At 47.2% G+C, this 13,083-nt stretch overlaps 1 protein-coding gene across 3 annotated transcripts in view; it reads left to right on the forward strand.

Annotated features, from left to right (window-relative positions):
- The window catches only part of PRPF39 (pre-mRNA processing factor 39), a 404,622-nt gene that overhangs the window by 241,744 nt on the left and 149,795 nt on the right, over window positions 1-13,083 (forward strand). For all 3 annotated transcript variants that reach the window (XM_069208720.1, XM_069208721.1, XM_069208722.1), the window contains one exon: window positions 7,219-7,403. In XM_069208720.1, the coding sequence (XP_069064821.1) occupies window positions 7,219-7,403 (185 nt within the window). The remainder of the gene's footprint in view (window positions 1-7,218; window positions 7,404-13,083) is intronic.

A 13,083-nucleotide genomic window follows, 5' to 3' on the forward strand; every position in this document is an offset into this window, starting at 1 on the left:
ACTCTGCCTTACATCCTCCTGTTCAGGTCATTCCCTCTGGGGAACTGACCCACTTCCACAGTGATAGGACCTAGTCTGAATTGCCTCTTGTCTGTGCTTTTAATGTCTCCACCCATTCTCTCTATTTTGGGGTTAGAGGTATCCACCTCTGCTAATCTTATTTTAGCCAGGGTCACCCCTAGCTTACCCAAAGAGGTTACCCAGAGCTGGAGTAACCCCACCATGACCAACAGGGTCAGGGGGCCTAACTTGCTATTTGGCATGGGGTCTGACCACCATGCCAAGGATAGTGCAGCCATAAAGGCTAACACCCAGCAGAGGCCACTGACAGCTGTCAGTGCCCAGAACCACACCTTTAGCTCTTCACCTACAAGGGAAGGGGCTAAGTTACAGGCTTCTTTGGGTTCAGGGTACCTGTCTGCTGTATTAGAGTGGGGGGTTACCACATCTTGTAGTAAACACCCTTCTTCCACTCTTTCTTCTGTTAGCTGAGGGGCCACCCACTCAGACTTAACAGTTGCCTGACTAGCCAGGACTTCTTGTGGGTCAGGGTGGACTTTATCAGAGCCACTTTTGGAGTTCTCCCCTACTGGAGCAGAATCTCCTTGGCTTGCTGGAACCTTGGCTAAAGGTTGTCCACCTTTCCTACTCTGTTTTCTTTTCTTCTTCTTCTGGGGCCTGCTTGCATTTACTGCAGAGGCAGGATTTCCAGAATCCTTGGGAGAGGACTGGCACTGGACCAGTTCCTCTCTTGGGCTCTGACTAACCTCTGGGTAGTCATTTCCAAGGAGACAATCAAGGGGGAGGTCTGTACTGACTACCACCCTTCTCCAGCTAAAAGTCCCACCCACATCTATGGGCACAAAAGCCACAGGCCTATCAGTGACCCTGTCTGGGCTAACTCTTACTCTGGCAGTCTCACCTGGAATGTACTAGTTTGAGAACACCAGCCTGTCATGCACAATAGTGTGACTGGCACAAGTGTCTCTCAGGGCAGTGGCTGGGATTCCATTCACCAGTAGGTGGTGGAAGTGTCTACTTCCCTCTGGAATCTCCAACTCACCTGTTGGGCCCTTTTTCCAGTTGAAGGCTATGAAGACCTCCTCATCTGAGGAGTCATCCCCAATGGCTACACTGGTCACCCCTGGGATTTTGCTAGGGGGTTTGTTTTTGGGACAAGAAGTGTCCTTGGTGTGGTGCCCTGTCTGTCTACAGTTATGGCACCTTGCCTTAGTGGCATCCCAGTTCTTACCCTGGTACCCACCTTTGTTTTGGGTTGTGTCTCGGGGCCCACCCACCTGGTCTGGTTTTTGGGGGCCTACAGAGGACTCTTTTTCTTTGTTTCTAGTGTCACCCACTTTCTCCTGGGGAGGTTTTGTAACCCCTTTCTTTTGGTCACCCCCAGTGGAAGTTTTGGTTACCCTAGTCTTGACCCAGTGGTCTGCCTTCTTTCCCAATTCTTGGGGAGAAATTGGACCTAGGTCTACCAGATACTGATGCAACTTTTCATTGAAGCAGTTACTTAAAATGTGTTCTTTCATAAACAAATTATAAAGCCCAACATAGTCATGCACTTCATTTCCAGTTACCCAACCATCCAGTGTTTTCACTGAGTAGTCTACAAAATCAACCCGGGTCTGGCTCGAGGATTTTTGAGCCCCCCTGAATCTAATTCTATACTCAGTGGAGAATCCAAAGCCCTCAATCAGGGTACCCTTCATGAGGTCATAAGATTCTGCATCTTTTCCAGAGAGTGTGAGGAGTCTATCCCTACACTTTCCAGTGAACATTTCCCAAAGGAGAGCACCCCAGTGAGATCTGTTAACTTTTCTGGTTACACAAGCCCTCTCAAAAGCTGTGAACCATTTGGTGATGTCATCACCATCTTCATATTTAGTCACAATCCCTTTAGGGATTTTTAACATGCCAGGAGAATCTCTGACCCTAGTTATGTTGCTGCCACCATTGATGGGTCCTAGGCCCATCTCTTGTCTTTCCCTTTCTATGGCTAGGATCTGTCTTTCCAAAGCCAATCTTTTGGCCATCCTGGCTAACTGGATGTCCTCTTCACTGGAGTTATCCTCAGTCATTTCAGAGAGGTTGGTCCCTCCTGTGAGGGAACCAGCATCTCTGACTATGATTTGTGGAGTCAGGGCTTGAGAGGCCCTGTTCTCCCTAGATGGGACTGGTGGGGGGGAATCACCCTCCAAGTCACTATACTCATCCTCTGTGTTGCCATCCTCAGAGGGGTTGGCTCTTTCAAACTCTGCCAACAGCTCCTGGAGCTGTAGTTTGGAAGGTCTGGAGCCCATTGCTATTTTCTTTAGTTTACAGAGTGACCTTAGCTCTCATCTGTAGAGGGAGGTAAGGTGTGGTGTCGAGTTCCACCACATTCACATCTGTATTAGACATTATGCTTCTAAAAGTTGGAATACTTTTTAAGAAACTAAAACTAGTTCTAGGATCTAATTCAAACTTTTACCAAACTTTTAAACTCTAAAAGGAAATGCTAACAGGGACTAACACAAGGCCCTAGCAGGACTTTTAAGAATTTAGAAAAATTTCAAATTGCAAAAATCCATTTCTAATGACAATTTTTGGAATTTGTTGTGTGATCAGGTATTGGCTGAGTAGTCCAGCAAATGCAAAGTCTTGTACCCCACCGCTGATCCACCAATGTAGGAAGTTGGCTCTGTATGCACTATTTCAAAGTAAGGAATAGTATGCACAGAGTCCAAGGGTTCCCCTTAGAGGTAAGATAGTGGCAAAAAGAGATAATACTAATGCTCTATTTTGTGGTAGTGTGGTCGAGCAGTAGGCTTATCAAAGGAGTAGTGTTAAGCATTTGTTGTACATACACACAGGCAATAAATGAGGAACACACACTCAGAGACAATTCCAAGCCAATAGGTTTTGTTATAGAAAAATATATTTTCTTAGTTTATTTTAAGAACCACAGGTTCAAATTCTACATGTAATATCTCATTTGAACGGTATTGCAGGTAAGTACTTCAGGAACTTTAAATAATTACATTAGCATGTATACTTTATACATAAAACACAATAAGCTGTTTTAAAAGTGGACACTTAGTGCAATTTTCACAGTTCCTGGGGGAGGTAAGTTTTGTCAGGTAAGTAAATCACTTACAAGTCTCAGGTTTGGGTCCAAGGTAGCCCACCGTTGGGGATTCAGAGCAACCCCAAAGTTACCACACCAGCAGCTCAGGGCCGGTCAGGTGTAGAGGTCAAAGAGGTGCCCAAAACGCATAGGCTTCAATGGAGAGAAGGGGGTGCCCCGGTTCCGGTCTGCCAGCAGGTAAGTACCCGCGTCTTCGGAGGGCAGACCAGGGGGGTTTTGTAGGGCACCGGGGGGGGACACAAGTCAGCACAAAAAGTACACCCTCAGCAGCGCGGGGGCGGCCGGGTGCAGTGTGCAAACACGCGTCGGGTTTTCAATGGTTTTCAATGAGAGATCAAGGGATCTCTTCAGCGTCGCAGGCAGGCAAGGGGGGGGCTCCTCGGGGTAGCCACCACCTGGGCAAGGGAGAGGGCCTCCTGGGGGTCACTCCTGCACAGGAGTTCCGTTCCTTTAGGTGCTGGGGGCTGCGGGTGCAGGGTCTTTTCCAGCAGTCGGGAAATGGAGTTCAGGCAGTCGCAGTCAGGGGGAGCCTCGGGATTCCCTCTGCAGGCGTCGCTGTGGGGGCTCAGGGGGGACAACTTTGGTTACTCACGGTCTCTGAGTCGCCGGAGGGTCCTCCCTGAGGTGTTGGTTCTCCACCAGTCGAGTCGGGGTCGCCGGGTGCAGTGTTGCAAGTCTCACGCTTCTTATGGGGGGTTGCAGGGGTCTTTAAATCTGCTCCTTGAAACAAAGTTGCAGTTCTTTTGGAGCAGTGCCGCTGTCCTCGGGAGTTTCTTGTCTTTCTTGAAGCAGGGCAGTCCTCAGAGGATTCAGAGGTCGTTGGTCCCTTGGAAAGCGTCGCTGGAGCAGGTTTCTTTGGAAGGCAGGAGACAGGCCGGTAAGTCTGGGGCCAAAGCAGTTGGTGTCTTCTGTTCTTCCTCTGCAGGGGTTTTTCAGCTCAGCAGTCGTCGTCTTCTTGTAGGTTTCAGGAATCTAAATTCTTAGGTTCAGGGGAGCCCTTAAATACTAAATTTAAGGGCGTGTTTAGGTCTGGGGGGTTGTTAGCCAATGGCTACTAGCCCTGAGGGTGGGTACGCCCTCTTTGTGCCTCCTCCCAAGGGGAGGGGGTCACATTCCTATCCCTATTGGGGGAATCCTCCTTCTACAAGATGGAGGATTTCTAAAAGTCAGTCACCTCAGCTCAGGACACCTTAGGGGCTGTCCTGACTGGCCAGTGACTCCTCCTTGTTATTCTCATTATTTCTCCTGGACTTGCCGCCAAAAGTGGGGGCTGTGTCCAGGGGGCGGGCATGTCCACTAGCTGGAGTGCCCTGGGGCATTGTAACACGAAGCTTGAGCCTTTGAAGCTCACTGCTAGGTGTTACAGTTCCTGCAGGGGGGAGGTGTGAAGCACCTCCACCCAGAGCAGGCTTTGTTTCAGTCCTCAGAGAGCACAAAGGCTCTCACCGCATGAGGTCAGACACTCGTCTCTCAGCAGCAGGCTGGCACAGACCAGTCAGTCCTGCACTGAACAATTGGGTAAAATACAGGGGGTATCTCTAAGATGCCCTCTGTGGGCATTTTTTAATAAATCCAACACTGGCATCAGTGTGGGTTTATTATTCTGAGAAGTTTGATACTAAACTTCCCAGTATTCAGTGTAGCCATTATGGTGCTGTGGAGTCCGTGTTTGACAGACTCCCAGCCCATATACTCTTATGGCTACCCTGCACTTACAATGTCTAAGGTTTTGCTTAGACACTGTAGGGGCATAGTGCTCATGCACATATGCCCTCACCTATGGTATAGTGCACCCTGCCTTAGGGCTGTAAGGCCTGCTAGAGGGGTGACTTACCTATGCCACAGGCAGTGTGAGGTTGGCATGGCACTCTGAGGGGAGTGCCATGTCAACTTAGTCATTTTCTCCCCACCAGCACACACAAGCTGGCAAGCAGTGTGTCTGTGCTGAGTGAGGGGTCCCTAGGGTGGCATAAGACATGCTGCAGCCCTTAGAGACCTTCCCTGGCATCAGGGCACTTGGTACCAGGGGTACCAGTTACAAGGGACTTACCTGGGTGCCAGGGTTGTGCCAATTGTGGAAACAACTGTACATTTTAGGTGAAAGAACACTGGTGCTGGGGCCTGGTTAGCAGGGTCCCAGCACACTTCAGTCAAGTCAGCATCAGTATCCGGCAAAAAGTGGGGGGTAACTGCAACAGGGAGCCATTTCTTTACAGTGTGTGTTCCTCATTTATTGCCTGTGTGTGTACAACAAATGCTTAACACTACTCCTCTGATAAGCCTACTGCTCGACCACACTATCACAAAATAGAGCATTAGAATTATCTCTTTTTGCTACTATCTTACCTCTAAGGGGAACCCTTGGACTCTGTGCATACTATTCCTTACTTTGAAAATGTGCATACAGAGCCACCTTCCTACAGTTATGCATCTGGATACGGTTACATGCCTTTTGTTTTTACTGTTAAGTATAATGTGGTGGTGTGTTCAGCCAAGTGTACTTTTATGTTCCACTTGGCCTGTTTGGATGCATTTCCAATTATAAACAACAAAAAAAGCAATAAAAGCTTTTGTGGAAACATATTTGTTGAAATGTTTTCGAATCTCCTACATGTGAGAAGATATTCTAACTTTTATTAATTCAGAGCGAATACCCACAGCAAAGAACTAGTATTTGAAAGTAACTCCTTTATTCAAGCCAGATCTCTTGAGGTACTGTGCACCTGTTTGCAACATAATGGAGAGTGGTTGGTTGCTGTGGATAGCTAGGTAAGGCTGGTTAATATCTCTGAGCCCACAGGTCACATACAGTTTTGGTGAAGGACACCAGAATAAAGGTTTAGACCAAATTCATTTGAAAACTCACTGATGTTCACGACACACACGAAACATACTGCTCTCTTGATCGCATGCGTGTACAAAACTTGCTGCAGCTCACAGTACATGCTGCATGTGTGCTCGTTGATACGAGCATATAGAGCCCTGTTATGGAGTCTCGTTCAGATTTTAAAAAGGCTTGTTTCCATTAACCATTACCAGCTGTCTCCAGCAGCTAGCCACTCCGTAGCCTGATATTAAGGGCAGTATGTCCTTACTAATGGTTGGGGCTCACTTTGGGTGTAGCAGACCCCAAACTCTGGTGTCCTATTTGTTAAAATTGAAGCACCTCCACAGAACTTACATTGTTTCATCCTTCGGGTGACAAACATTACACCGGCCTCGGTTGCCTCCACCCTGCTCACCACTGGCTCACACAGTGTTTGAAAAGACTTTTAGGCATCTTCCAGAAAGGTACATGAACATTTGAAAAATATTTAACTGAAATCAAGCTTGCAAAGCTTGTTCCCAGCCAGAATTCGAGTGGAGTGTTTTGCTCAAGTGTTGAAGATGGGCATGAGTTCTAAGTAAGCGAAGCAATCTTGATTTGAAGAATGCTTTATTTTCACACTATGAATGAGCAGACAAAATCATGAGGGGTCATTTAGACTCTGGTGGACAGTCTACCCAAGGGAGAAATGGTGCTTGCCTCCAACACCTGCTGGTGAACCATCTGTTCTATTTAGGGAACCCCTATTTAGGGAACCCCCACTTGCCTGCTAGGATTTCATTGTTGCAGCGGAAGCCTGTGCCACAGCAGCTCACATCACTAAAGGTTTGCAAAGCTTTAAAGTGCCTGCTCTGAAAATGTTTTGTTTTCAGAAAGCAAACTCCAAGAATGTGTGACTTGTTTTCATTCTGTATTATCCCTGCAAGTGTCTTACCATGCCACATGGCACACACAGGGTCTGAAATGAATGACTATTGCCCCACCCTCAGTAAGGTGTATTGACCTAGTGGATACTTTGAAGATGGGCCAGTGTAAACGCACCACTTTAGCAGGATGGGAGCACCATCGATCTACTGCCATCTTCCAGTGCCTCCAAATTCTACTGAGGCCCGTAGTTTTGTGTAAAACTACTGAGCTGGTTTATGTGTTAAGATTAAAAGCACCAAGCTCTTTCAAGAAAATTGAGGATAAAGATTTGATAACTCAGGGTGGTACAAATGGTATTTTTAAAGAGTTGTTTTGTTTTTTGCAGGACAATGCTAGACTATACCTCAACATGCTTGAAATTGAGTACAGTGGAGATCTCAAAGAAAATGAAAACAACATTATTGCGTGTTTTGACAGAGTTGTATATGGTTCCTTGGCTATAGAAATGAGGATTACATTTTCTCAGCGAAAAGTGGAATTCCTTGAGGATTTTGGCTCTGACGTGGACAGGTAATATTTTATAATATTTTAGTAATGTTTTGTTTTCAAAGAAAATATTTTAAATTCATAGTTTTTAATTTTGTATAGCAGTAGGGATACTTGTTTGTGTCCCTGATCTCAGCAGAATTGTCTTTTTACTTAAGTTGCTTAGTATTTGTGTTCATGTCTAAAGTCTAAATTCCAAAGTTTAACAACTGTTTCATAACCATTCAATGAATTAGTCTGACGGCATCTCAAAACGTGCAGGGGCATGTTTTACACCGAGCTAGATCTTGTAGTTAGTTGGAGCAGATTTTGCAATGTCCTTCACACTGCCTGTTCATGGCACTGCCACCCACCTTCAGTTCTAGAGTTGTGTGAGAAGCTTCTCTGCGTGGCTCAAGGTAGAGGGTTCCATCATCCTTGCTTAGTTTGGGGAGTGTGGCACCCATGCTTTGCCCAATAATGATGGCATATTGCTCAGCCAAGCCAGGAACTCATGTGAGAAGCTATTAAAATTGAGTGCCTCAGTAAGTTCACTGTCTTTAGTCTGTGCGTGATAGCTGGCACTGTAGCTATGCCACTATGGCTGCAGTTATTACTAATTCCTTTTGCGTTTTTTTTTTTTTTAATACTTTGTCTGGAAACTCAGGTGGAGATGGAAAATCAGATGCAACTTCCACATAGAGAACTAAGATGTGTGTTATTTTTTTCACAGAGTAACCTGTGCCACAGATTTGGTCTGCCATTAGTCGTAACAAATGTGATACTACTTGTAGGAAAACCCTTTTTTTGTAACATTAAACCCCACCCTCAAAGTGTTTGGATTGATGCTGCTGATTTTCCAACTCTAGTTCACTGGTCCCTGCTGTCCGGTCCCTGGGGCATGTGGTCTGATCCCCAATGTATGTGTACAATTGGTTAATACCCAGATTCCCAGTTGGCTCATTTGACTTACATAGAAGTCCCTAGTATATGGTACTAGATTCACCTAGGACTGGTAAGCTTACTAGTGAACTGCAGCACTTATCTGTGCCAACACTGCCATGACAAGATAGAAACATTGCACCACACCACAGCCTAGATGGGCAGCTTTAAAACTGCCTACTCAGCATGGCAAAATAAATCCTTTTGCCAGGTCAAATCCTTCTGTTTTAAAATGAATAAGCCACCCTTAGGGACGGCTTTAGTAGCCCAGCAGGCATGATGTTTAATATTAAAAAAAGAAGGGCGCCTTCCTTTTGTGTTTAACATGCCCTGACAGTAAAAACACTAAATGATCTTTCACTGCAGTGCTTTGGGACAACCAAAGGTCCAAAGAATCAAGTTACTTATTACATTACTCCTGACTTATTGCAGAGATCAGATTTAATGTAGCACTTAATAGAATGGTGGCTGTAGAAATTCACCACTTTGTTGCCCAAACTTCAGTTAGCCTCTCCTGTCTATCTGCAATAGTTGCCACCAGCAATAACATCCTGCCTTGCTAGGAAATGTGAAGTGATCAAAGGAACAGGGAGCAAAGAGAATTGTTAAAGGTGTGACCTCCTCCAGCACAATGACTACTGCACGGTGGCCACAGATGGCCCGGATTCATAGAAGCTACCACCTCAGTGAAACAAACAGGGTTCACACATTCGCCTGCCTGCTACTTTGTGTAGGCAAACAGGCTTCCATCTCCTTCAGATGGTGGGGCAGAACCAGTTTTCCAAAGAAGCAGCTCATTATGCTAGGTAAAACCCAGGGGTATGTCCAGGGTTCCTCACATGGAAAGAAGGCTTGCACCATGTTGGTTTCGGGTAGAGAGAAGTATAATGGGATTGTTTGATTACCAACCCCCCAGGAAGCGATGTGTAAGGAAATGCCTCCTTGGCATGGTTGCCCCCTGACTTTTTGCCTTTGCTGATGCTATGTTTACAATTGAAAGTGTGCTGAGGCCTGCTAACCAGGCCCCAGCACCAGTGTTCTTTCCCTAACCTGTACTTTTGTATCCACAATTGGCAGACCCTGGCATCCAGATAAGTCCCTTGTAACTGGTACTTCTAGTACCAAGCGCCCTGATGCCAAGGAAGGTCTCTAAGGGCTGCAGCATGTCTTATGCCACCCTGGAGACCTCTCACTCAGCACAGACACACTGCTTGCCAGCTTGTGTGTGCTAGTGAGGACAAAACGAGTAAGTCGACATGGCACTCCCCTCAGGGTGCCATGCCAGCCTCTCACTGCCTATGCAGTATAGGTAAGACACCCCTCTAGCAGGCCTTACAGCCCTAAGGCAGGGTGCACTATACCATAGGTGAGGGTACCAGTGCATGAGCACTGTACCCCTACAGTGTCTAAGCAAAACCTTAGACATTGTAAGTGCAGGGTAGCCATAAAGAGTATATGGTCTGGGAGTCTGTTTTACACGAACTCCACAGCACCATAATGGCTACACTGAAAACTGGGAAGTTTGGTATCAAACTTCTCAGCACAATAAATGCACACTGATGCCAGTGTACATTTTATTGCAAAATACACCCCAGAGGGCACCTTAGAGGTGCCCCCTGAAACTTAACCGACTGTCTGTGTAGGCTGACTAGTTCCAGCAGCCTGCCACACTAGAGACATGTTGCTGGCCCCATGGGGAGAGTGCCTTTGTCACTCTGAGGCCAGTAACAAAGCCTGCACTGGGTGGAGATGCTAACACCTCCCCCAGGCAGGAGCTGTAACACCTGGCGGTGAGCCTCAAAGGCTCACCCCTTTGTCACAGCCCAGCAGGGCACTCCAGCTTAGTGGAGTTGCCCGCCCCCTCCGGCCACGGCCCCCACTTTTGGCGGCAAGGCTGGAGGGAACAAAGAAAGCAACAAGGAGGAGTCACTGGCCAGTCAGGACAGCCCCTAAGGTGTCCTGAGCTGAGGTGACTCTAACTTTTAGAAATCCTCCATCTTGCAGATGGAGGATTCCCCCAATAGGGTTAGGATTGTGACCCCCTCCCCTTGGGAGGAGGCACAAAGAGGGTGTACCCACCCTCGGGGCTAGTAGCCATTGGCTACTAACCCCCCAGACCTAAACACGCCCTTAAATTTAGTATTTAAGGGCTACCCTGAACCCTAGAAAATTAGATTCCTGCAACAACAAGAAGGACTGCCTAGCTGAAAACCCCTGCAGAGGAAGACCAGAAGACAACAACTGCCTTGGCTCCAGAAACTCACCGGCCTGTCTCCTGCCTTCCAAAGAACTCTGCTCCAGCGACGCCTTCCAAAGGGACCAGCGACCTCTGAATCCTCTGAGGACTGCCCTGCTTCGACGACGACAAGAAACTCCCGAGGACAGCGGACCTGCTCCAAAAAGACTGCAACTTTGTTTCAAGAAGCAGCTTTAAAGAACCCTGCAACTCCCCGCAAGAAGCGTGAGACTTGCAACACTGCACCCGGCGACCCCGACTCGGCTGGTGGAGAACCAACACCTCAGGGAGGACCCCCGGACTACTCTACGACTGTGAGTACCAAAACCTGTCCCCCCTGAGCCCCCACAGCGCCGCCTGCAGAGGGAATCCCGAGGCTTCCCCTGACCGCGACTCTCTGAAACCTAAGTCCTGACGCCTGGAAAAGACCCTGCACCCGCAGGCCCCAGGACCTGAAGGACCGGACTTTCACTGCAGAAGTGACCCCCAGGAGTCCCTCTCCCTTGCCCAAGTGGAGGTTTCCCCGAGGAAGCCCCCCCTTGCCTGCCTGCAGCGCTGAAGAGATCCCTTGATCTCTCATAGACTAACATTGCGAACCCGACGCTTGTGCTTACACTGCACCCGGCCGCCCCCGCGCCGCTGAGGGTGAAATTTCTGTGTGGGCTTGTGTCCCCCCCAGTGCCCTACAAAACCCCCCTGGTCTGCCCTCCGAAGACGCGGGTACTTACCTGCAAGCAGACCGGAATCGGGGCACCCCCTTCTCTCCATTCTAGCCTATGCGTTTTGGGCACCACTTTGAACTCTGCACCTGACCGGCCCTGAGCTGCTGGTGTGGTGACTTTGGGGTTGCTCTGAACCCCCAACGGTGGGCTACCTTGGACCAAGAACTGAACCCTGTAAGTGTCTTACTTACCTGGTAAAACTAACAAAAACTTACCTCCCCCAGGAACTGTGAAAATTGCACTGTGTCCACTTTTGAAATAGCTATTTGTGAATAACTGGAAAAGTATACATGCAATTGAAATGATTCAAAGTTCCTAATGTACTTACCTGCAATACCTTTCAAACAAGATATTACATGTTAAATTTGAACCTGTGGTTCTTAAAATAAACTAAGAAAAGAGATTTTTCTATAACAAAACCTATTGGCTGGATTTGTCTGAGTGTGTGTACCTCATTTATTGTCTTTGTGTATGTACAACAAATGCTTAACACTACTCCTTGGATAAGCCTACTGCTCGACCACACTACCACAAAATAGAGCATTAGTATTATCTCTTTTTACCACTATTTTACCTCTAAGGGGAACCCTTGGACTCTGTGCATGCTATTCCTTACTTTGAAATAGCACATACAGAGCCAACTTCCTACACGATGTAACTGGGAAAGGGTTGCTCATCAGAATTATTGCCCCATTAGCTAGTAAGTCGTCCTCTTTCTCAAACATGAAGATGGCATAAAAGTGGTACCCAAGGTTGTTCTGGTATCACTGCTGAACTGAAAAGAAGACCGGACTACCTTGCTACTCCCTGGACCTAGTAAAGAGAGGCTAGATGTAGGAAGTTGGCTCTGTATGCACTATTTCAAAGTAAGGACTAGTATGCATAGAGTCGAAGGGTGCCCCTTAGAGGTAAGATAGTGGCAAAAAGAGAATTCTAATGCTCTATTTTGTGGTAGTGTGGTCGAGCAGTAGGCTTATCAAAGGAGTAGTGTTAAGCATTTGTTGTACACGCACGGGCAATAAATGAGGAACACACACTCAGAGACAATTCCAGGTCAATAGGTTAATGTATAGAAAAATATATTTTCTTAGTTTATTTTAAGAACCTCAGGTTCAAGATTTACAAGTAATACTTTAAATGAAAGGTATTTCAGGTAGGTACTTTAGGAACTTTGAATTAGCAAAATATCATTTACAGTTTTCACATAAATGACATATAGCTATTTTAAAACTAGACAGTGCAATTTTCAACAGTTCCTGGGGGGAGTAAGAGTTTGTTAGTTTTTGCAGGTAAGTAAACCACCTACGGGGTTAAAGTTTGAGTCCAAGGTGGCCCACCGTTGGGGGTACAGAGCAACCCCAAAGTTACCACACCAGCAGCTCAGGGCCGGTCAGGTGCAGAGGTCAAAGTGGTGCCCAAAACACATAGGTTTCAATGGAGAAGGGGGTGCCCCGGTGTAAGGAAATGCCTCCTTGGCATGGTTACCCCCTGACTTTTTGCCTTTGCTGATGCTATGTTTTGAATTGAAAGTGTGCTGAGGCCTGCTAACCAGGCCCCAGCACCAGTGTTCTTTCCCTAACCTGTACTTTTGATTCCACAATTGGCACACCCTGGCATCCAGATAAGTCCCTTGTAACTGGTACTTCTAGTACCAAGGGCCCTAATGCCAAGGAAGGTCTCTAAGGGCTGCAGCATGTATTATGCCACCCTAGAGACCCCTCACTCAGCACAGACACACTGCTTACCAGCTTGTGTGTGCTAGTGAGAACAAAATGAGTAAGTCGACATGGCACTCCCCTCAGGGTGCCATGCCAGCCTCTCACTG

Source organism: Pleurodeles waltl, chromosome 9 (genome assembly GCF_031143425.1).
Source record: "Pleurodeles waltl isolate 20211129_DDA chromosome 9, aPleWal1.hap1.20221129, whole genome shotgun sequence".
NCBI classification, from domain to species: Eukaryota; Metazoa; Chordata; class Amphibia; order Caudata; family Salamandridae; genus Pleurodeles; species Pleurodeles waltl.